The sequence below is a fragment of the Brachyhypopomus gauderio genome, unplaced genomic scaffold (assembly GCF_052324685.1).
Source record: "Brachyhypopomus gauderio isolate BG-103 unplaced genomic scaffold, BGAUD_0.2 sc37, whole genome shotgun sequence".
NCBI lineage: Eukaryota > Metazoa > Chordata > Actinopteri > Gymnotiformes > Hypopomidae > Brachyhypopomus > Brachyhypopomus gauderio.
Genome location: NW_027506867.1, coordinates 3,094,430 through 3,119,544, shown reverse-complemented (window position 1 = coordinate 3,119,544; position 25,115 = coordinate 3,094,430). Strand labels below are relative to the sequence as shown.

Sequence of the window (25,115 nt, the reverse complement as noted above, 5' to 3'; positions counted from 1 at the left end):
TCACATGTTCAACTCTTCTCGAGCTTACCCGGATCCGTAGATCTTCAGATATCTGATCAGCTCTGCCTCATCACGCTTTCTCATGTAGCTGCTCTGTTTAGTAAAAGGGAAACAAACTCCAGGAGTTCATGTAAACAAGACTTCTGCACCGGTAAGACTGTCCATTTTTACAGTAGTTACTGTTTCGGTTTCTTGTAAACATAGTTTTATTAACGGAAATAGCAGGTTGAGCTTTCGTAAGCGTAAAGTATATTTTGTAATAGTTAAATTTGATCTGCTTGGTTTTGATTACTATAAAATTATGACTGCGCTAACTTAAAAGTCGAGGACCTAGTTTCACTTTAACTTTAGAACTGAACGACGTCTTTTTAAAGAGGAAAGACCTAAGATCTAAGAAAGAAACACGTTGTTTATTTCACGTTGTTTATGATGTAAAAACGCAATATCCCACAACATACATAGCTAAAATTCTATTTTTGGAATAGAATCTAGTAATTCTATTTAAATATATATATTAAAATGTGCGTTTCTTAGAAAAAAATGCACGTAGTTCTCGTTCTCTGGAAAATGATTTGGCCAGAAGTTAACTATAAAGAACATATTACGATCCAAATGGGTAGTGTAGCATAAACGTTGAGGGTACCATTAGAGAAGACTTTGACTTTTGATATAACTAATTGATATACACAGAGCCGGCCCTGACCAATGTGGTGCCCTAGGCGAGATTTTGGTTGGTGCCCCCTGCATCATCAATCATTGGGTTGATTGTGTCACTATTAAAGAAACAAATAAAAAGCAAATGACTTAAATATTACCATATAACAAGCAATAAATATAAAGGTGTTGCACAAAAAATATTTAAAAATTATTTTACATAACGTAGTGCAGAAAACAACTTTTAAATATTAATAATAAATAAAAATTACTAAAAAACAACAGCTACCACCAGTGCAAATCAGGGCAATTTGCCTACTGCAACATTATTATTTCAAAAGTGCATCTGCAATGAACAGAGAAGCATATGTGTTTTAATTTATATTTATTTTAAAACTTGCTGATCTAAGTTAATCATAAGACCTACTAGGATTGGGCAGTATGATGACAGTGGCAGTTTTTGTGAGTCAAGCGAGCTGGTTTCAAAGAAAAACACAACAGCTACAGTTGTTGGCAACATTTTGGATTTGTTTCAAATAAAAATGAGAGACATTAGAACACGCCCCCACGATTCTAATTCGATAATGTGATTGGTTGATAAAACTGCCAAACTAGCTCTGAATGTAAAAGGTCCTTTCTCTCTTTTACCTAGAAACAACGGTGTGAAATATTCTGATTGGTTGATTTTTTTATTTCACTGCTGAAGTACGAAAAGTGGATTTGAAAGCCGATTTATAGGAAAAATACAAATTATTGGTGAAGCAAGGGCGATTTTAGGATCTGGTCTTTAGGGGTGCCCAGCCCCCAGTGCTCACAGAGGCACAATACCAAAGTATTGCACAGGTGCAGAGCAAGTTTTTTGCATAATATAATATTTAAAAAATGTGTTGAGCCAGGGGGTGCTGAGCAACCTCACGGTGGTGCTCTAGCACCACTAAAAATACCCTAGCCTCGCCCCTGTGGTGAATTATTAACATATATTACATATAATAGATTTAAGATCCTTTTTAAGATCAATTAACCTTCAGAGAAGGCGCTGAAGTCCCTGACGGTTCGCCAATGGTATAGTGTTAATTCACCACATATTACCATTATTAGGGTTCACACACGTAGTGTGGGAAACCTATTGTAATTGCTGAGATTTTTAGGGTTCACACACATAGTGTGGGAAACCTATTGTTATTGCTCGGATTTTTCTTTCTTATTAGGGTTCACACACGTAGTGTGGGAAACCTATTGTTATTGTTAGGTTTTTTCTTCTTTCTTATTATTATTATTATTTTTCTCCGCATAAAACGCATACTGCAGCCTAAACCGTAAGGCCCAGGGAGACCAAACTTGGCAGACTGGTGTAGTCTGTTTGCGGGACCGTGCTTAAGTACAGACACCCAAATTGGCCTCATGGTGGCGCTATAGCGCAGCATTTTGCGTTTGGGTTCATATCTCCCACCCCGTAGGTCGTAGAAACAAAATTCCACTTCAGGTGCATTCCTTGGCTCCAGACAAACAAAAAAGCCTCAAGAACCATTAGGCTCCGCCTACTTAGATTTTTGCTAATTTGCATAATATGCAAAACCTACTTTTTCATACTAGTCCCTGGTTTTTCATCTGATCACCACAATCTTGGTGTCAAAATATTCACAAGAATCTCATTATCAAGGAACATCAACAAAACTGTGACATTGGTATACAGTCTGGTTGTCACATGTCAATCAATAGCTCTGAGGCGTGGCCAAATTGACTTCAGCAGCTATATCTCAGCAATGCTTTGACCTATCTTTATGAAAATTTATCAGTTGTTAGGGCACATGACTCAGAGGTCACAGGTCAAAGCTGGCCACGATTGTCCAATAGGGGGCGCTATAACATGGGGAAATTTGTTTCTCAGAAACCATTAGTCACATCAAGCCCAAACTTTACAGGCGTCATCAGGGGCCCAAGTGGTATCAAGGCACACAATGATGACCTCATCACTCAAAAAACATGGCCGCCATGAGCCAATTAATTTTTATTTGAATTAATTGGCCATTTGACAGACTTACCATTGGCCAATCAACATGAAACCTCATCACTGTGCATATCCCTGGACTATGTGTCATACTGTGCAGTGTTGAAACATTTGGCCACTAGGTGGCGCTATTTGTGAAAATCATGCATAACTCCTCCAAATTTTCACTTAGGAACATGCAACTTGTTTCTTTTTATACCTTGCAGTAGACCTGACGACTTTGCAATTACAAGTCCTATTAAAAAATGCATACTTTTGTCACATTCATCAATTGTTTGAAAATAGCTCTTTAAGAACTATTCCTAGGAATTTGATCCAATGATGGCAAAAATGGCATAGGCATAATCTGTAGACACTGTAGTTAACTAAATATGGAAAAAATGTTGCATTTTTATTTGTCTGATTGGTCAATTTTTCCATTATATCCTTCTGGCCATGCCATAAATGACCTTTATTGCTATAACTCATAAACCATGTAAGTGATCAACTCCCACTTTGAAAGGCTTTTAAACACTGAAGTCCTTGTGAGGTAGGCCAAGTTTGGTTCAAATTGGCCTGTCGGAGGCGCTACAGTACCCAAAAACCTGAGAAATCATAAAAACTCACGCAGCAATCTTGTTATGCAGAATACAGACAAGTAATGGGGCTTGTATGATTCAGATCAATGAGGTCTATAACATTGCAATTACATCTCATAACAAAAAGTGCACTGCCTGACCAGAAATGAACCTTTTAATTCACCAAAATGTCATTGCATTACTGAGATTAATGAGATATCAGTATGATAGTACTTGGGCTCCATCTAGTGGCCAAACACCGAAACTGACTGAAAACAATTGCTCACATGAAACACCACACAAACGCACACAATGCTGATCTCAGCATGTGATTTAGTTCTGTGATCTGAATCATTTTGCCAATACACATTATTTTGATCCTTTTGGGCCTTTAGTGCCTCAGTTGAATTGAATGTTTTGTCACATTGATTTACTTATGCATTTTTTCCACTCAAACAGCTTCTATTCACTTTTGGGTCTAAAGGACCTATTGGGCTTCTTTTTGCCTATTGAGGCCAAGAGGCCAATTTGTTGGTCTAAAAGACCCTTTGGGCTTTTTTGCCTTTTTTTGTGTGAACCCGCCAATCGCCGCTTGCGGCTATATTTATTATTATTATTTTTCTCCGCATAAAACGCATACTGCAGCCTAAACCGTAAGGCCCAGGGAGACCAAACTTGGCAGACTGGTGTAGTCTGTTTGCGGGACCGTGCTTAAGTACAGACACCCAAATTGGCCTGATGGTGGCGCTATAGCGCAGCATTTTGCATTTGGGTTCATATCTCCCACCCCGTAGGTCGTAGAAACAAAATTCCACTTCAGGTGCATTCCTTGGCTCCAGACAAACAAAAAAGCCTCAAGAACCATTAAGCTCCGCCTACTTAGATTTTTGCTAATTTGCATAATATGCAAAACCTACTTTTTCATACTAGTCCCTGGTTTTTCATCTGATCACCACAATCTTGGTGTCAAAATATTCACAAGAATCTCATTATCAAGGAACATCAACAAAACTGTGACATTGGTATACAGTCTGGTTGTCACATGTCAATCAATAGCTCTGAGGCGTGGCCAAATTGACTTCAGCAGCTATATCTTAGCAAAGCTTTGACCTATCTTTATGAAAATTTATCAGTTGTTAGGGCACATGACTCAGAGGTCACAGGTCAAAGCTGGCCACGATTGTCCAATAGGGGGCGCTATAACATGGGGAAATTTGTTTCTCAGAAACCATTAGTCACATCAAGCCCAAACTTTACAGGCATCATCAGGGGCCCAAGTGGTATCAAGACACACAATGATGACCTCATCACTCAAAAAACATGGCCGCCATGAGCCAATTAATTTTTATTTGAATTAATTGGCCATTTGACAGACTTACCATTGGCCAATCAACATGAAACCTCATCACTGTGCATATCCCAGGACTATGTGTCATACTGTGCAGTGTTGAAACATTTGGCCACTAGGTGGCGCTGTTTTTGAAAATCATGCATAACTCCTCCAAATTTTCACTTAGGAACACGCAACTTGATTCTTTTTATTCCTTGCAGTAGACCTGACAACTTTCCAATTACAAGTCTTATTAAAAAATGCATACTTTTGTCACATTCATCAATTGTTTGAAAATAGCTCTTTAAGAACAAGTCCTAGGAATTTGATCCGATGATGGCAAAAGTGGCATAGGCATAATCTGTATACACTGTAGTTAAATAAATATGGAAAAAATGTTGCATTTTTGTTTTTCTGATTGGTCAATCTTTCCATTACATCCTTCTGGCCATGCCATAAATGACCTTTATTGCTTTAACTCATAAACCATGCAAGTGCTCAACTCCCAATTTAATAGGCTTTTATACACTGAGGTCCCTGTGAGGTAGGCCAAGTTTGCTTCAAATTGGCCTGTCGGGGGCGCTACAGTACCCAAAAACCTAAGAAATCATAAAAACTCATGCAGCAATGCTGTTATGCAGAATACAGACAAGTAATGGGGCTTGTATGATTCAGATCAATGAGGTCTATAACTTTGCAATTACATCTCATAACAAAAAGTGCACTGCCTGACCAGAAATGAACCTTTTATTTCACCAAAATGTCCTAGTTCATTACTGAGATTAATGAGATATCAGTATGGTAGTACTTGGGCTCCATCTAGTGGCCAAACACCAGAACTGACTGAAAACTATTGCTCACATGAAACACCACACAAACACACACAAAGCTGATCTCAGCATGTGATTTAGTTCTGTGATCTGAATCATTTTGCCAATACACATTATTTTGATCCTTTTGGGCCTTTAGTGCCTCAGTTGAAATGAATGTTTTGTCACATTGATTTACTTATGCATTTTTTTCACTCAAACAGCTTCTATTCACTTTTGGGTCTAAAGGACCTATTGGGCTTCTTTTTGCCTATTGAGGCCAAGAGGCCAATTTGTTGGTCTAAAAGACCCTTTGGGCTTTTTTGCCTTTTTTTGTGTGAACCCGCCAATCGCCGCTTGCGGCTATATTTTCTTCTTATTATTATTTTTCTACTGATAAAACGCATACTGCAGCCTAGACCGTAAGGCCCAGAGACACCAAACATTGCAGATTGGTGGAGTCTCTTTGCGGGACCATGCTTAAGTACAGAGACCCACATTGGCCTGATGGTGGCGCTATAGCGCAGCATTTTGCGTTTTGGTCCATATCTCCCACGCCGTAGGTCCTAGAAACAAAATTCCACTTCAGGTGCATTCCTTGGCTCTAGACAAACAAAAAAGCCTCAAGAACCATTAAGCTCCGCCTACTTAGATTTTTTGCTAATTTGCATAATATGCAAAACCTACTTTTTTATACTAGTCCCTGGTTTTTCATCTGATCACCACAATCTTGGTGTCAAAATATTCACAAGAATCTCTTTATCAAGGAATATCAACAAAACTGTGACATTGGTATACAGTCTGGTTGTCACATGTCAATCAATAGCTCTGAGGCGTGGCCAAATTTACTTCAGCAGCTATATCTCAGCAATGCTTTGACCAATCTTCATGGAAATTTATCAGTTGTTAGGGCACATGACTCAGAGGTCACAGGTCAAAGCTGGCCCAGATTGTCCAATAGGGGGCGCTATAACATGGGAAAAACTGTTTCTCAGAAACCATTAGTCACATCAAGCCAAGACTTTACAGGCATCATCAGGGGCCCAAGTGGTATCAAGGCACACAATGATGACATCATTACTCAAAAAACATGGCTGCCATGAGCTAATAAATTTTACTTTGAATTAATTGGCCATTTGACAAACTTACCATAGGTACATACACATGAAACTGACATGGTATGTTCATGTACACACCCTCTAAGACATACTCATGTTAGAAGGGAATTGCACCACTAGGTGGCGCTATACTAGAAAATCCAGAATTTCTCCTACATATTTTCACTTATCAAGAAATGCTTGCACTCATATGATTGTATGCAGAATTCCTAGCAACTTTCTAATTACATGTGCTTTGCAAAAATGTACCACTTTTTCACTATTATCAAATATATATAACTTGTCATTTTCATACTAGTCCTAGCATTTTAACTCCATCACCTTTAAATCACACCTTGTAATACTCAGCAGACTCTGAAATGCTAAGATTAGGGAGAAAATCCTAAGGTTTTCACAAATTAATATTTTTCATATGCATCACAATGCTACCATTGTAACACATCAAATTCACAGTTCAATAACTACGCCATAGTATGTCTGATTGTTATGAAAATTGACATCCACATTCACATGACCATTGATGTGCTGTTTGCCAAGTTTGAGCCAAATCCGTCCACAAACAGCTCTACAGTGAATATTTTCATTTTCCATACTGAGCTGTGCAGGGAGAAGACGAGAACTGCTCAGCCCACACGCACGTGCCATTCTCGCACACGCTGCCCCCCTCCTCCACTCCCCCATCCTTCTAACATTTTACAACCCTTGGGCTCTCCCTCCCCCTCTCTCTCTTTCACATGCACTCACAAAAACAAAGGCCTCTCTGGCCTATAGGTTTTACATACACACTAATTCTAGCCATTACTACCAATTACCCAGTGACTAATATACAGATATTTAGCTTCTTTTTTCCACACACCCTCACACATGACTTCCTATATGCTTCATATATACATTTCTCTAGCCATTTCCAACACACTAACTGATATTTAGCTTCATTTTTCCATCCACACTCTCAACTCATGCCCTCTATACATCCTGAAATGACATAAGAGAGGACAGAGATATGTAATTCACATTTCACACACAACCTCTATATAACTGCATGCTTTACTTATCATCAAAGTCTTGTTAGATACACATTCCTAGTGGCCTCCCTGCTATGAGCACAACAGTGAGAACATGTCAGAGTAGGGATGAGAACATCATGAACAGGCAAAGATAAGAATATTTGTGTTATTTTATTGTATAGTAAGCCATCACTCTTTGGTTTGTTTGAGATTCACATGTGACAGATTTTGTCAGCTAAATGAAAAGGGTTAAAGAGTGGGGTTTACATGTGGGGCATTAACAAGAGCTCTCCTGCTGCTATGTTCACAACTTCTGACAAATTCTGCCAAAGGTATATTTATTATTATTCTTCTTTTTCTGCCCTAAAACGCGTTGTGCAGACCAAACCGTAACACCTACAGACTTCTCCTTTGGCCAACTTGTAGTACTCCTCTCCGCTACTCAGGCGCAACACGCCAGCCCGATCCGACCATAGGTGGCGCTATAGAGCGCAAAAAATTGTCACGCCTACACCGTATGTCATAAACAAAAAATTCCAATTGCATCTGATCAGTCATCTTCCATTCTACAAAAAATACATTTGAACCCATAAGCTCCGCCCCTTACATGTCGAGCTAATTTGCATAATATGCAAATTTGCACACATTTTTGAGCGCGTACTAGTCCCTGGATTTTTCACATACATGCACATATGTGGTATCAAAACGTTCAGAAGAGTCTGAACTTTAAAAGTTATGGAGCCAAAGTGCACATTTCTGCACATGGGCGTGGCCACATGCATCACAAGTCAAGCGTCGAAAATTCCTTCGCCAAAAATCCACATATTCTGCTGTATCTCAGGCATACTTTCATGTATTCACTCCAAATTTCACACACATGTACCTATTGGGTGTCTAGACCTGCACATGCATTTTGGCAGACATGCACACCTAGGTGGCGCTATAACGGCCAAAAAACTCTCCTGCCCACACCGATTGGCCAAATAACTCCAAACTTGGTACGCATCATCTATATGCACCTATGACACAGGTCCTTGATCTGCACCATCATATGTCCAATATGGCCGCCGCTATCGACCAATCAGCTTTCAGTACACCTTTCACAAGCTTTTCATATGCCAATTTTTTTTCTGCCTTAAAACGCGTTGTGCAGCCTAAACCGTAAGACCTACAGACTTCTCCTTTGGCCAACTTGTAGTACTCCTCTCCGCTACTCAGGCGCAACGCGCCAGCCCGATCCGACCATAGGTGGCGCTATAGCGCACAAAAACGCATGAAAAAGTTTAAACTGGTGTTTCTCCTAAACCGTATGTCCTAGAGACAAAATGTAAACTTCACCTGATCAGGCATGTGCTCATCTAAAAAAAGTTCCATTGAAGCCATATGCTCCGCCCCTTACATGTCGAGCTAATTTGCATAATATGCAAATTTGCACAAATTTTTGAGCGCGTACTAGTCCCTGGATTTTTCACATACATGCACATATGTGGTATCCAGGCGCTCACAAGAGTCTGAACTTTAATTGTTATGGAGCCAAAGTGCACATTTCTGCACATGGGCGTGGCCACATGCATCACAAGTCAAGCGTAGAAAATTCCTTCGCCAAAAATCCACATATTCTGCTGTATCTCAGGCATACTTTCATGTATTCACTCCAAATTTCACACACATGTACCTATTGGGTGTCTAGACCGGTACATACATTTTGGCAGACATGCACACCTAGGTGGCGCTATAACGGCCAAAAAACTCTCCTGCCCACACCGATTGGCCAAATAACTCCAAACTTGGTACGCATCATCTATATGCACCTATGACACAGGTCCTTGACCTGCACCATCATATGTCCAATATGGCCGCCGCTATCGACCAATCAGCTTTCAGTTCACATTTCACAAGCTTATCATAAGCCAATCAACATGAAACTCACATATTATGTTCATCTACACACCCTCTAAGACATACTCAAGTATGACGGGAATTGCACCACTAGGTGGCGCTATACTAGAATTTCCTGAATTACCCCTACATCTTTCTTACACATGCACACACATGCAATGGCCTACCTATAGGTTTCATATACACATTGCTTCACCCATACCTACCCAGTGATTACACACACATGCTTACGCATCTCAGGCGTGCCAGATGGTGCCCATACCCTGTGCTTGGACCCCGTAATTGCCGCTTGCGGCTATATTTAGGGTTCACACACGTAGTGTGGGAAACCTATTGTAATTGCTCGAATTTTTCTTTTTTCTTCTTATTATTATTTTTCTCCGCATAAAACGCATACTGCAGCCTAGACCGTAAGGCCCAGAGACACCAAACTTGGCAGAATGGTGTAGTCTCCTTGCGAGACCGTGCTAAAGTACAGAGACCCACATTGGCCTGATGGTGGCGCTATAGCGCACCATTTTGCGTTTTGGTCCATATCTCCCAAACCGTAGGGCCTAGAAACAAAATTCCACTTCTGATGGATTCCTTGGTTCAAGCCAAACAAAAAAGCCTCAAGAACCATTAAGCTCCGCCTACTTAGATTTTTTGCTAATTTGCATAATATGCAAAACCTACTTTTTTATACTAGTCCCTGGTTTTTCATCCGATCACCACAAGCTTGGTATCAAAATGTTCAGAAGAATCTCATTATCAATATTCCTGGAAAAAATTGTGACATTTGCATACAGTGTCGTTGTGACATGTCAATCAATAGCTCTGGGGCGTGGCCAAATTTACTTAAACAGCTATATCTCAGCAACGCTTTGACGGATCTTCATAAAATTTTAACAGTTGTTAGGGCACATGACTCCGAGGTCAACGGTCAAAGCTGGCCACGATTGTCCAATAGGGGGCGCTATAACATGGGAAAAACTGTTTCTCAGAAACCATTAGTCACATCAAGCCAAAACTTTACAGGCATCATCAGGGGCCCAAGTGATATCAAGACACACAATGATGACATCATCACTCAAAAAACATGGCCGCCATGAGCCAATTAATTTTTATTTGAATTAATTGGCCATTTGACAGACTTACCATTGGCCAATCAACATGAAACCTCACCACTGTGCATATCTCAGGACTATGCGTCATGCTGTGCAGTTTTAAAACATTTGGCCACTAGGTGGCGCTATTTGTGAAAATCATGCATAACTCCTCCAAATTTTCACTTAGGAACATGCAACTTGTTTCTTTTTATTCCTTGCAGTAGACCTGACAACTTTGCAATTACAAGTCCTATTAAAAAATGCATACTTTTGTCACATTCATCAATTGTTTGAAAATAGCTCTTTAAGAACTAGTCCTAGGAATTTGATCCAATGATGGCAAAAATGGCATAGGCATAATCTGTAGACACTGTAGTTAACTACATATGGAAAAAATGTTGCATTTTTATTTGTCTGATTGGTCAATTTTTCCATTATATCCTTCTGGCCATGCCATAAATGACCTTTATTGCTATAACTCATAAACCATGTAAGTGATCAACTCCCAATTTGAAAGGCTTTTATACACTGAGGTCCCTGTGAGGTATGCCAAGTTTGGTTCAAATTGGCCTGTCGGAGGCGCTACAGTACCCAAAAACCTGAGAAATCATAAAAACTCACGCAGCAATCTTGTTATGCAGAATACAGACAAGTAATAGGGCTTGTATGATTCAGATCAATGAGGTCTATAACATTGCAATTACATCTCATAACAAAAAGTGCACTGCCTGACCAGAAATGAACCTTTTAATTCACCAACATGTCATATTGTATTACTGAGAATAATGAGATATCAGTATGATAGTACTTGGGCTCCATCTAGTGGCCAAACACCGGAACTGACTGAAAACTATTTCTCACATGAAACACCACACAAACACACACAAAGCTGATCTCAGCATGTGATTTAGTTCTGTGATCTGAATAATTTTGCCAATACATATTATTTTGATCCTTTTGGGCCTTTAGTGCCCCAATTGAACCTTTTTTTGCACATTGATTTATTTGTGCATTTTTTCCACTCAAACAGCTTCTTTTCACATTTTGGGGTCTAAAGGACCTTTTGGGCCTCTGCCTATTGAGGCCAAGAAGCCTATTCGTGTGTGAACCCGCCAATTGCCGCTTGCGGCTATATTTCTTATTATTATTATTATTATTTTTCCCCCTGTAAAACGCATACTGCAGCCTAGACCGTAAGGCCCAGAAAGACCAAACTTGCCAGCAAGGTGCAGCAGGTGTGCAATGAGAGAAATAGAGACAGGGACCCACATTGGCCTGATGGTGGCGCTATAGCGCACCATTTTGCGTTTTGGTCCTTATCTCCCAAACCGTAGGGCCTAGAAACAAAATTCCACTTCTGATGGATTCCTTGGCTCAAGCCAAACAAAAAAGCCTCAAGAACCATTAAGCTCCGCCTACTTAGATTTTTTGCTAATTTGCATAATATGCAAAACCTACTTTTTTGTACTAGTCCCTGGTTTTTCATCGGATCACCACAACCTTGGTGTCAAAATATTCAGGAGAATCTCATTATCAAAGTTGCTTAAAAACATTTTGAGATTTGCATACAGTCTGGTTGTCACATGTCAATCAATAGCTCCGAGGCGTGGCCAAATTTACTTAAACAGCCATATCTCAGCAACGCTTTGACCGATCTTCATAAAATTTTAACCGTTGTTAGGGCACATGACTACGAGGTCATACGTCAAAGCTGGCCACGATTGTCCAATAGGGGGCGCTATAACATGGGAAAAACTGTATCTCAGAAACCATTAGTCACATCAAGCCAAAACTTTACAGGCATCATCAGGGGCCCAAGTGATATCAAGACACACAATGATGACATCATCACTCAAAAAACATGGCCGCCATGAGCCAATTAATTTTTATTTGAATTAATTGGCCATTTGACAGACTTACCATTGGCCAAACAACATCAAACCTCACCACTGTGCATATCTCAGGACTATGTGTCATGCTGTGCAGTTTTGAAACATTTGGCCACTAGGTGGCGCTATTTGTGAAAATCATGCATAACTCCTCCAAATTTTCACTTAGGAACATGCAACTTGTTTCTTTTTATTCCTTGCAGTAGACCTGACAACTTTGCAATTACAAGTCCTATTAAAAAATGCAGACTTTTGTCACATTCATCAATTGTTTGAAAATAGCTCTTTAAGAACTAGTCATAGGAATTTGATCCAATTATGGCAAAATTGCTATGAGCATAATCAGTAGACTCTGTAGGTAAAAAGTGATTAAAAAAATTTTGGATTTTTATTTTTCTGATTGGTCCATTTTCCCATTATATCATTGTGGCCATGCCATATATGACCTATATTGCTATAACTCATAAACCATGTATGCAATCAACTCCCAATTTAAAAGGCTTTTATATCCTGAAGTCCTTGTGAGGCATGCCAAGTTTGGTTCAAATTGGCCTGTCGGGGGCGCTACAGTACCCAAAAACCTAAGAAAACATAAAAACTCATGCTGCAATCTTGTTATGCAGAATACAGACAAGTAATTGGTCTTGTATGATCCAGATCAATAAGTTCTATAACATTGCAATTGCATCTTATAACAAAAAGTGCACTGCCTGACCAGAAATGAACCTTTTAATTCACCAAAATGTCATATTGCATTACTGAGATTAATGAGATATCAGTATGGTAGTACTTGGGCTCCATCTAGTGGCCATACATTGAAACGAACTGAAAACTATTGCTCACATGAAACACCACACAAAAACACACACAAAGCTGATCTCAGCATGTGATTTAGTTCTGTGATTTGAATCATTTTGCCAATACACATTATTTTGATCCTTTTGGGCCTTTAGTGCCCCAATTGAACATTTTTTTGCACATTGATTTATTTGTGCATTTTTTCCACTCAAACAGCTTCTTTTGCGTCTAAAGGACCTATTGGGTCTATTGCCTATTGAAGCCAAGTGGCCTATTCGTGTGTGAACCCGCCAATTGCCGCTTGCGGCTATATTATTACCTGTTTTTTTGTCGCCTTTCTTCCTCCACTTTTCTCCTTTTACTACCCTGGGCACCAGAGGACTTCTGCCTTTTTGAGGTCTTTATGAGGAGATGTCACTCACTCTGTGGTGTACAGAGAAACAGTAAAGAGGTGCGCAGAGCGTGTGGGGGAGGGCGGGTGTCACGTAGGGCTACGCCCCCCCCCCCCCCCTCTCCCCGCTGTCACTCCAATGTCTGTTCCTCGTGTTTTCTGTTATTCCGGGCCCCTAACCCCGCCTTGCTTGTTTGTTGCCCCGGTCTCTGTCTGTCCACCACGCCCGTGTCTTGATCCTTGTCACCTGTGTCTTGTTATGTTCCTTGTATATCAGTCCTTGTTTCGCCCATGTCCGTATCGATGGTTTTGTTCACTCGGTCAGTTGTGCTTTGTTCTTTCCTGTTCGCTGTTTGGTCCCGCTCATGAGTTTGCTCTGTGTTTTCGTACTTTGTGTTATCTGCCTGTTCCGTGTTTCCCCGTTTCATCATGCCTGTCTACCTGTGTTATTCTGACTGCCCTCCCGTAATGACCCCGGACTGTTTCTCAGACTCCGATGATGGTATGCCCTTTAATAAATCTCGCTCTTCTCAGCATTTGTGTCCGCCTCCTTGCTCCGTAGCGCGAGCTACGTTACAGCGGGTTGGCGCGGGTGATAGGTGTCGTGTGTTGTTATTATAAGAACTATTAATTTGACTAATATTATTAAACAATGAAATTATGATTATGTGGAATTTGCTTGTTTTCACATTTATTAATTGTTCATTTGTTAAAAAAAAAAAAAAAAAAAAAAAAACGCATGCATGCGAGGGCGCCCCTAGCATTTGCCTATGTCGCCTAATGGAAGGGCCGGCCCTGGATATACACATATTTTTTACTTTTAAAAATATTACATTGTTGACAGTCATGGGCAGGGGTGTAGCAGCAAATGCTGGGCCCTGTACACTCTCAATGTCAGTGGGCCCCTATAAATGCCAGTAAATGAGCACATGAGCAAAATGGGCCCCTCTCTCTACTCGGGCCCTGGGTAGTCAGGTCCACTACCATACCTGTGGTCATGGGCAGTCATGGTCCTGTGGTAGGGAACTGGTCTTGTGACCGGAGGGTTGTGGGTTCGATTCCTAGGCCTGAGGCCATGACTGAAGTGCCCTTGAGCAAGGCCCCTAACCCCAACTGCTCCCTGGGCACCGGACTAGGGCTGCTCACCGCTCTGGTCACGTGTGCACCACAGCCCCCTAGTAATCTATAGTGTACAAATGGGTAAAAGCGGAGGACAAATTTAGATTGGGGTGAAAAAAATCACAACTGACAAATATGACACACTTACTTACTTACTATATAATAGATCTGTGAAAGAACACTTTTTCCTATTCAAGGTTTTGGACAACATCATTCTGTTAAGGAAACACGTTTTTTATTCCTAGATTTCATAACATATAATGTACTGCTTTACCATGACATTGTACCAGAGGCCCGGTGCCAACGTCCAGTTTGACAACTCTCTGCTCTGTCACTATACCCAGCCTGAGAAACAATACACACACACACACACACACACACACACACTGCACCCAGGCCTCTCGTGTGCCTTTTGTATTCACACTTTTGTTTTTGTTTCTCGTTTTTTGTTCTTAACGTCGTATGTAAAATCAAGATAACAGACAGATTCATGTCTTCCACGTTCCTATTTGGATACAAAAATCAGATAATGGGTCGTTTTGAAACAACAATTAATCGACTAAAACGGAAACGCAACGCGTCTCTTCATCCCTGCTCCCTCCTGCCACCACTGCACCAAGGCAAGGTTCAGCTCATCTTAAAGAACCCACGTCTCTTATCTTCTCACGTTGCTGCTATTTAGTAAACTGGGGAAACAAACTTCTGTAGTTCATTCAAACATGACGTCTGCAGCGGTAAGACTGATCGATTTTATAGCAGGTATCAATAGAGTTTCGTGTAAACAAAGCTTTTATTAACCCATCCTCAAGTCTTAGGTGTGAATACAGTTTGATGTAAACAGTGATGTCAGTAACGCGTTACTAAGTAACGCGTTACTCTAATTTTACCACTTTTTTTTGGTAACGAGTAATATAACACGCTACTATTTCCAGTCCAGTAATCAGATTAAAGTTACTTATCCAAATAACTGTGCGTTACTATTTTTTAGTGCTGTCAATTCCAGGTGCCACGATTAAAAGTCCTCACCAGGATTTAGCTCTGGCTTCCTAGATTGTGTTGATTCCACTAATTTTACCTGGATTGCTAATTAGAAAATCTAGCAAGCTTGAGCAAAATCCTGGTGAGGACTTTTAATCGCGGCACCTGGAATTGACAGCACTACTATTTTTATTTTCCTTAGTGAAAATATATATTTTATCTTTCTTCTTGGCTCAGTTATACTTTGCGTCTGAGCGCTCGACTCCGCACCCTGCGCGCGACCCTGTGAAACCGCGAGCACGTTTTACAAGTCATTTTTTGCAGTGTCCTCCCGAAACTATATGTGGTAGTATAAAGAAACACCCCTCAAAAACGGGGGAAGGAACATTTACCTGATGAATTTTAATGTTGCTTTGTGTTCCACGTTTGAAAAGTGCTGGAATTTTGACTAACGTCGCCTACATTAAAATGCTTGAAATTGTAATGTTATTTCGTTTCACAAGCTGTTTGACTGAACAGTTCGCTTGTATTACGTTTACAAATAAATTTACAAATAATACCACGCAGCTACACAAACGTAATGTCAGGAGATACTGTAGCGACTACTACTCCTCACGGCGAGTTTTGCCCTTTAAGTGACACTGGGGGGGTGGCGACGGCGCGCGCCAGCGTTGCGTTATCAATAAAGTTTCCCTCCTCTGGATTTTTGGATTAAGCAGTTTCTGCTTAATCCAAACATAAGTAACGTAACTAAGTTACTTTTAAAAGGAGTAATCTGTAATCAGTAATCGGATTACTTTTTCAAGGTAACTTAGCCATCACTGGATGTAAACATGGTTTTTATTAATGGAAGTAGCAGGTTTATCTTTTGTAATAGTTTCTTACGGTGAACTTGGTTTTGTGATGGACCTTTGATGAATATTTGAGGATAACAAAATTATTATGTTGTAAAGAAGATTTAATGACTTAAAAAAGACCCCCTATGAACAACGACATCAATAAAAGATCAGTGACGTCGCCCGGTACGGCGCAGCCGGGGCCCCACCCTGGAGCCAGGCCCAAGATTGGGGCTCGTAAGCGAGCGCCTGGTGGCCGGGCCTTTGCCCACGGGGCCCGGCCAGGCTCAACCCGAACTGGTGACGTGGGCCCAACCTCCTGTGGGTTCACCACTCACAGAGGCTATCGTAGGGGGCCGGTGCAGTGTGGATTAGGTGGCAGCCGAAGGCGGGGACCTCGGCGGCCTGATCCTTGGACAGGGCAGCTAGCTGTTGAGACGTGGAATGTCACCACACTAGGGGGAAAAGAGTCCGAGCTTGTGCGGGAGGCTGAGCGGTACCAGCTAGAGATAGTTGGACTCACCGCTACGTGCAGCATGGGCTCTGGAACCCAGCTCCTTGAGAGGGGCTGGACTCCTCATTTCTCTGGAGTTGCTCATGGTGAACGGCGGCGGGCTGGTGTGGGCGTTCTCATAGCTCCCCAGCTTACTCGTTATGTGTTGGAGTTTACCCCGTTGAACGAGAGGGTTGCCTGTCTTCGCCTTCGGGTTGGGAGCAGGGCTCTGACCGTTGTTTGTGCCTATGGACCAAATAGCAGCACAGAGTATTCAGCCTTCTTGGAGTCCCTGGGAGGGGTACTGAGAAGTGCTCCAACAGGGGACTCCATTGTTCTACTGGGGGACTTCAACACTCACGTGGGCAATGACAGTGACACCTGGAGGGGCGTGATTGGGAGGAACGGCCCCCAATCTGAACCAGAGTGGTGTTTTGTTATTGGACTTCTGTGCTAGTCATGGTTTGTCCATAACGAACACCATGTTCGAACATAGGGGTGTCCACAAGTGCACCTGGCACCAGGACACCTTAGGTCGGAGGTCGATGATCGACTTTGTTGTCGTTTCATCTGATCTCCGGCCCTATGTTTTGGACACTCGGGTAAAGAGAGGGGCTGAGCTGTCGACTGATCACTACCTGGTGGTAAGTTGGATCCGCTGGAAGAGGAGGGGGCTGGACAGACCTGGAAGACCCAAACGTATTGTGAGGGTCTGCTGGGAACGTCTGGCTGAGCACTCTGTCAGGGAGATCTACAACTGCCACCTCCGGGAAAGCTTTTCCTAGCTTTCGAGGGAGTCAGGGGACATGCAGTCTGAGTGGACCATGCACTCCGACTCTATTGTTGAAGCTGCTGTACTGAGTTGTGGCTGCAAGATCACTGGTGCCTGTCGCGGCGGCAACCCCCATACCAGATGGTGGACACCGGAAGTACAGGATGCCGTCAAGCTGAAGAAGGAGTCCTATCGGGCCATGTTGGCCACTGGGACTCTCGAGGCAGCTGATAGGTATCGGCAGGCCAGGCATGCGGCGGCTCAGGCAGTGGCAGAAGCAAAAACTCGGAGCTGGGAAGAGTTTGGTGAGGCCATGGAGGAGGACTATCGGTCGGCCTCAAAGAAATTCTGGCAAACCGTCCGGCACCTCAGAAGGGATAAGCAGTACTCTGTCAACACTGTTTACAGTGCGGGTGGGGAGCTGTTGACCTCGACTGAGGATATTGTCGCACCGTGGAAGGAATGATCAGAGCAGGAGATTGGCTCGCATTGCTGGCAGTAAGTCGGACCTGGATAAGCGGTAGATAATGGATGGATGGATGGATGACTAAAATTGTGACGGTGGTTATTTAAAACACGGAGGGCATACTTTCACTTTTACATTTGAACATTATTAACTATAACCTTGAATAGGAAAATAATGTTCTTTCACAGATCAAGTTTGTTTTTTTGTTTGTTTTGTTTTTGTTTTATTTTTTCCTAAACAAGAAACCAGACAGTTGTTATTCCTTTCGGTAAGATGTCTTAACTCACCCAAATACTGTTTTTCCATGACAGAGACTAGTGATGTCCCAGGCGCACCAGAGGCCCGGCAGCATCACCCCCAACGTTATTCAGGATCTCCTGCGCACGCTCAAGTTGCCCAGATCGCCACAGCAACAGCAGCAGGTCCTCAACATCCTCAAGTCCAACCCGCAGCTCATGGCGGCCTTCATCAAACAGAGGACAGCCAAGTACCACGCCAGCCAGCCCCAGCAGCAGCAACTGCCCCAGCCACAGCCCGCACAACAGCAACAGTCGCTGCCACAGCAAACGGACGTCCTCAAGCTTCAGGTATCAATACAGTTTCATGTAAACATGGTTTTTATTAACGAAAGTTGCTGGTTTTTTCTTTTGTTTACATAAGGGATTTTTTGGTAATAGTTGGTTACTTTTGTCACGTTTAGCTCCACCCCACTTGCTTATCTTGTTTTTGGTTTGCTTTAGCCCCTCCCCTTTCTCCCTGTCACGGCTTAGTTATGGTTTGTCCACCTCCTGCCATGCCCCTGTGTAAATGGTTTCACCTGTTTAAAGTCCCTTGTTAGTCTTGTTGTTAAATTCTGTGTTTGGTATTTTGTTTGCAAGTCCTTGTGTATTGCGTCTTATGGTTATGCTAAGATATATTTGCTGTTTTGGTTCTATGTCTTTGTTACTCTGTGTGCCAGGGTTTTTTCGTTAGATGTTTTTTGTTGTTGCTGATTGTGTTTGTTTTCTTAATAAATAATGTAAAGATTCGCGCTTGCGTCCCACTTCCACTTACCCGTCAACAACTTTGAGATCGGTTTTCTGGCGGACCTTTGATGAATATTTGAGGGTAGTAAAATTATAATTATACATAAAACTTAATTATATTACATGATTATAAAATCATGACAGTGCTAATTTAAAAGACTGAGTACATACTTTCACTTTTTTTTTTACTGAATGACGTCTCGTACCTTGAACAGGAAAAGTGTTTGTTCACAGATCTAGATCTTTGTAAGTCGCTCTGGATAAGAGCGTCTGCTAAAATGCCGTAAATGTAAATGTAGTACCTAAATCCGACAGTTATTTATTTTGGATGACACAACTTGATATCCTTCACTACCAGACATAGTAAATTGGGCTCTAACCACTCGTACGACTATATTCATTCTTAAATCGCACGCTTCAGTTTTACTCATACATGGGAGTTCTGTTACGTGTATGAGCACACTTAGTGGGGCAAAATAAGGATTAAAGGATTGTGTCTATTACATTTAAAAGATTCTGTGTCTGTAAGTTACTTGATATTTAATCAGTTTGTGATTGTTATTTGACAATATGTCCGTTTTTACTCTGCTGTCTTCTCATGGTAATTAATAATTAAAATAAAATAAATTAGCCATACTGTGTAATTTATACGCAGTAAAAAGCGACAGCAAAGTTGCAATGGTTTGTTGACTGTATTTTCCACATCGGTTTTCCTTAATGAGAAATCGTTTTATTAATTTGTTGTGCTTTTTTGCGACAGATCAAAGAGGGAACTGAAATATCAAATGTAAGATATAATGCCAACTTTACTATTTGTGAACTGAGGTTTGAATTATATTCATTACATTATCTTTATTCACTAAACAAATATGCATGTTGCTTTGACCATTAAAGGACCTGTGCAGCAGCTGCCAGAGTCTAGATGATCAGAGGAGCGAGGCCTCCAAGAGTCCGCAGGAGAGCCGGCGCCTGAGCATCCAGCGCTGCATCCAGTCGCTGGTGCACGCCTGCCAGTGCCACGATGCCAACTGCTCCCTGCCGTCCTGCCAGAAGATGAAGCGGGTGGTGCAGCACACCAAGCGCTGCAGGCGCAAGACCAAGGGCGGCTGCCCCGTGTGCAAGCAGCTGATCGCCCTGTGCTGCTACCACGCCAAGCACTGCCAGGAGAACAAGTGCCCCGTGCCCTTCTGCCTCAACATCAAGCACAAGCTGCGTCAGCGGCAGCTGCAACACCGCATCCAGCAGGCCCAGATGATGCGCCGCCGCATGGCCTCCATGCAGGGGTGGAGCGTGCCCCGGTACCTGCTATCATCACGGGCGAGCCCCCACCAGCGTCACGCAAAGCTTTGCAGGGGCCGTGGAGCTCGGTGACTTCCCTACATAATCATTGGCACAGCCCCATGTCTATCATACCTCTGGTATCCTGGGACTTTGAAGTCTCCGCCCCTCATGCTTTCACACATAAATAAATACATTTTATATTTATTCTATCTAAATAATTTTATTTAACTGTTTAGCATTGCCAAAAAATGTCCCTATATGATATATCCTGGGATACAGTATAATAAGCTTTATTATTAAGTACATTTATTATTTAAATAAATCTGCTTTGTCTTACTTTTTTGGTCCCGTCGTTCCAGTCAGGGCTGCCCATTGACTTCCAACAGGGCTACACAATTTGCTTTTTCATTGTTACTGCAATACCAATATCACAGAAAGCTCCATTATGCATAGAAGCATGTGTGCTCTATCTAGACCAATTCCAGACATTGTAGATGAGTGTTCTGTAGATATTCTGATGAATTAGGAAATTCCCAAAATCAAAATCAAATGGATCATAAAATTGAAGTCAACATTAAACATCCATTATCCTAAAACTAACACCTATTTTAATGCATTGGAGGCTGGCTGCAATTTCACAAACAGATTAAACATCTCAAAAAATAAACAAACAACAGATTCATCTAAATACATTGGTAGGAACATTCAACACCACAAGCTTCTCATTTCTGTGGTTACGATTAGGTGATTAGTATTAGATTTCAGTAATGTGATGGCTGGTACATGTTACTTCACAGAAGTATGCAGACTTTTTGTAAACAGGGTAAGAACATAGTCAGACAAAGCAAGGGTCAAAACCAGGTCAGAGGAGAAGACAAAAAACAGTCCAGGGGGGTATTTCAGAAAGCGGGTTCAACAAACTAAACTTAACCCTGAACTCTGAGTTGTCTTACTCCGCTCTGACATACTCAGTTTTTTTGGTTCCAAAACGGCTGATCGGAGTAATCAGGGTATCAACTCTCAGTAGGTTGACCCAGACAGAAGCGCGTTCATGCGTATATATAAAAGGCATTCTTAATGGAACGCAGATAAATAAGATTTGCCATGGACATAAATGCGAAAATCAGCTGAGCATCGTATTTCATACCACTGGAGCTTGAAGTATTAATGTATTAAATACTACCACAGCTGCTAGAGAAAGGCAGTCAACATGTCAAAAAATTGCCAACAGAGTTAATGCTTGAGAGAAAATTATATTTTTATATTTAGCAAAAGGACGTGATTATATTATTTTATATGTTCTCCACATTTATAATACTGTATTGGGTTTTTAAAATAATTTTTAATTGAACATTTACTAATTCCAGGTCTAATCTGAGTGGTGTGAAACACATGGCATCAGATAAAAATGAAGTATAAGAATATAGTACAAAATGGTATGGCATAACTATATCTTATTCTTAACATTTCTTAATATTTACTTAATATACTTAATATTTATTTTTTTTCCCCTTCACTGGGGTCACCACAGTGAGACAATCTTATCCACCTCACTGTGACACAGACACTTATGTTCATTACAGTTTCAGAACAGTAACATCTTTGTAGTTTATAAACTGTGGAATGATGCTTTTGTTTATACACTCCATTGACACAGTCTGACCAATTATACACGCATCACTAGCCACTTTATTAGGTATGCCTTGCTAGTACCGGGTTGGACCCCCTTTTGCCTTCAGAACTGCTTTAATCCATCATGGCATAGATTCAAGAAGGTACTGGAAACATTCCTCAGAGTCTGGTCCATATTGACGTGATAGTATCACACAGCTGCTGCAGATTTGTCGGCTGCACATCCACGATGTGAATCACCTGTTCCACCACATCCCAAAGGTGCTCTATTGGATTGAGATCTGGTGACTGTGGAGGTCATTTTAGTACAGTGACCTCATTGTCATTGTCCTATTCAAGAAACCAGTTTGAGATGATCAGCACTTTATGACATGGCGCGTTATCCTGCTGGAAGCAGCCATCAGAAGATGGGTACACTGGTCATAAAGGGATGGACATAGTCAGCAACAATACTCAGGTAGGCTGTGGCATTGACACAATGCTCAGTTGGTAGTAATGGGCCCAAAGTGTGCCAGGAAAATATCCCCTACACCATTGCACCACCACCACAAACCTGAACTGTTGATACAAGGCAGGATGGATCCATGCTTTCATGTTGTTGACGCCAAATTCTGACCCTACCATCTGAATGTTGCAGCAAAAATTGAGACTCATCAGACCAGGCAATGTTTTTCCAATCTTCTATTGTCCAATTTTGGTGAGTCTATGCAAATTCCAGCCTCAGTTTCCTGTTCTTAGCTGACATGTGTGGTACCTGGTGTGGTCTTCTGCTGCTATAGCCCATCTGCCTCAAGGTTTCGATGTGTTGTGCATTCAGAGATGCTCTTCTGCATATCTCGGTTGTAACGACTGGTTATTTGAGTTACTGTTCTATCAGCTCGAACCAGTCTGGCCATTCTCCTCTGACATCAAGGCATTTGCACCCATAGAACTGCCGCTCACTGGATATTTTCCCTTTTACGGACCACTCTCTGTAAACCCTAGAGATGGTTGTGTGTGAAAATCCCAGTAGATCATCAGATTCTGAAATACTCAGACCAGTCCGTCTGGCAACAACAACCATGCCACGTTCAAAATCACTTAAATCACCTTTCTTCCCCTTTCTGATGTTCGGTTTGAACTGCAGCAGATCGTCTTGGCCATGTCTACATGCCTAAATGCATAAAGTTGCTGCCATGTGATTGGCTGATTCGACATTGGCGTTAGTGAGCAGTTGGGCAGATGAACCTAATAAAGTGGCCGTGACTTTAGGAAATGACTCTAGGAAATCCTTAAAAAATAAATGGAATGAATTTCATTATATATTGCTTCTCCTTTGCTTCATTTATTCCTTGTCCTTGTTAATGAAAGACAAACCTGCGATGTTGTAGAATTCCTCTTTGATGTTCATAACAGGCGTATGCCAAGGAAACACCACAAAACTGTGCATTAATCGTTTTGAATACCCAGGTTGGTATTCTCACAAAACAGTATAAAGGGTACATAAGGGCAAAGCCAAAACAGAAGAGTGAACAATAAACCAGGTCAAACCATGAAGACTCAGGAAATGAACAAAAACAGGGTGGGCTATACTGTCAGCAATACTTCACAAAGAAGTGATTGAATATTCTGATGTATAGGTTATATAGTGGTGCTTAAATAGGAAACAGGTGAACTTTAATATTGAGGGGAGGAGGTCACAGGGAATTCTGGGAGTTGTAGTGTCATTGGTTGGTCTGCATGACGAGTAATTTACCACATAATCCAGATTGAAAGTGACCCAAATAAGAATTGAAAATGATTGATTGGTATTCGTACTGCCAACCAAATAATCATAATCTGTCACGTGGAGAAAAAAAGACTACATTTGGTCTTCAGGCTACGCTCATATTACCCTGAAGTGACAAAATCTGGTTTAATTATGTAGGTATTTGTGTTTTAATTGGACACATTTGATTTTTTTTTCAGTCCTGTATAGACTCACCTATCCAATAATTTCACATTAGATTTGCATCACGTTGCAATGTAGGCTATGTGGTCCTAGATCGGATTCTTTTCTGATTAGGGGCCATGTGAACAGTCAGGTCAGAATAGGCCTATGTGGCTTTTTGCCTATGAGCATGTGCTTATAAGCTATAGCGCCACCTGCTGTGGAGAGAGCGAAGTTCAACAGTAGCTCAAAACTAGCTGTGTAAACAGCAAAAGCTTGGCCTGTTCATGTAGGCCTACAGCTCATGAAATTCTTGCTGTCCTCCAGAGCACAATGTGATGCATAGCCTACATCAGAGCCCTATAGAGAGAGAGTCGCGTCAACTCCGTTCACTCCAATGGACCAGTTTTTTACAGCAATGGCGGATCGTGGAGCCTGTCAGTAGTTCCCGGAAGTTAGCAGCAAATACAAGCAGCGCAGTCAAACTGGAGCAGTGGACCATCTGTGATACACTTTTACAGGTTAGTACGCTTAAAAATCAGATTGTGTATTATAAGGACATCAGAATCAAATTAACATGTGCATTAAAATGTGCACTAAAGCATTTTAGTGAATTATCCACTTCTTAATAAGCAGATTTAGGGAACTAAATCTATGCTAAGACGACGTGAATACGGTTAGCGAGATTTCACATTAACGACTGACAGCCTATTAATAGTAAATTCCTCTCTTAATGCCATTTCACCTAAACGCGATATTTTTGCGGGGTAGCTAAGTATTGGTTAAATATAACATTTGAGTGTGATTGTAGAGTGTGTTGGGTCGAGGAGGTGAAATGAGGATATCCATTTTGGAGTACCAGCTAACGTTTTATTTCCTTTTATTTTATTTATTTATCCTTTTATTTATTTTATTTTCCTTTTTATTTCGTTTTTTTTATTTTATTTTATTAACGTATTTCCTCAGTTTTTGAAACTGCTGGATATAAAAGACGTATACTATTTAGTGTGATTAAGTTTTAAATATTCTATCACTTAAAGAAATAATATACAGGAC

The 25,115-nt window shown here is 41.3% G+C and overlaps 1 protein-coding gene across 3 annotated transcripts; it reads left to right on the top strand.

The window, feature by feature from the left end:
* LOC143485693 (uncharacterized) lies at positions 1–24,386 on the top strand. Of its 3 annotated transcripts, none has more exons than XM_076985228.1 (4): positions 1–151; positions 18,524–18,799; positions 19,998–20,024; positions 20,132–24,384. In XM_076985228.1, exons 2-4 carry the CDS (start codon positions 18,533–18,535, stop codon positions 20,606–20,608), a joined length of 771 nt encoding a protein of 256 aa, XP_076841343.1. In that variant the 5' UTR covers positions 1–151; positions 18,524–18,532; the 3' UTR covers positions 20,609–24,384. The 3 variants fall into 3 exon arrangements, with proteins under 3 accessions (XP_076841343.1, XP_076841342.1, XP_076841341.1); XM_076985226.1 differs by lacking the exon at positions 1–151 and adding an exon at positions 17,400–18,244 and having other exon boundaries at positions 20,132–24,386; XM_076985227.1 differs by lacking the exons at positions 1–151; positions 19,998–20,024 and adding an exon at positions 17,397–18,244 and having other exon boundaries at positions 20,132–24,386.
* The last annotated feature ends 729 nt before the right edge of the window (positions 24,387–25,115 follow it).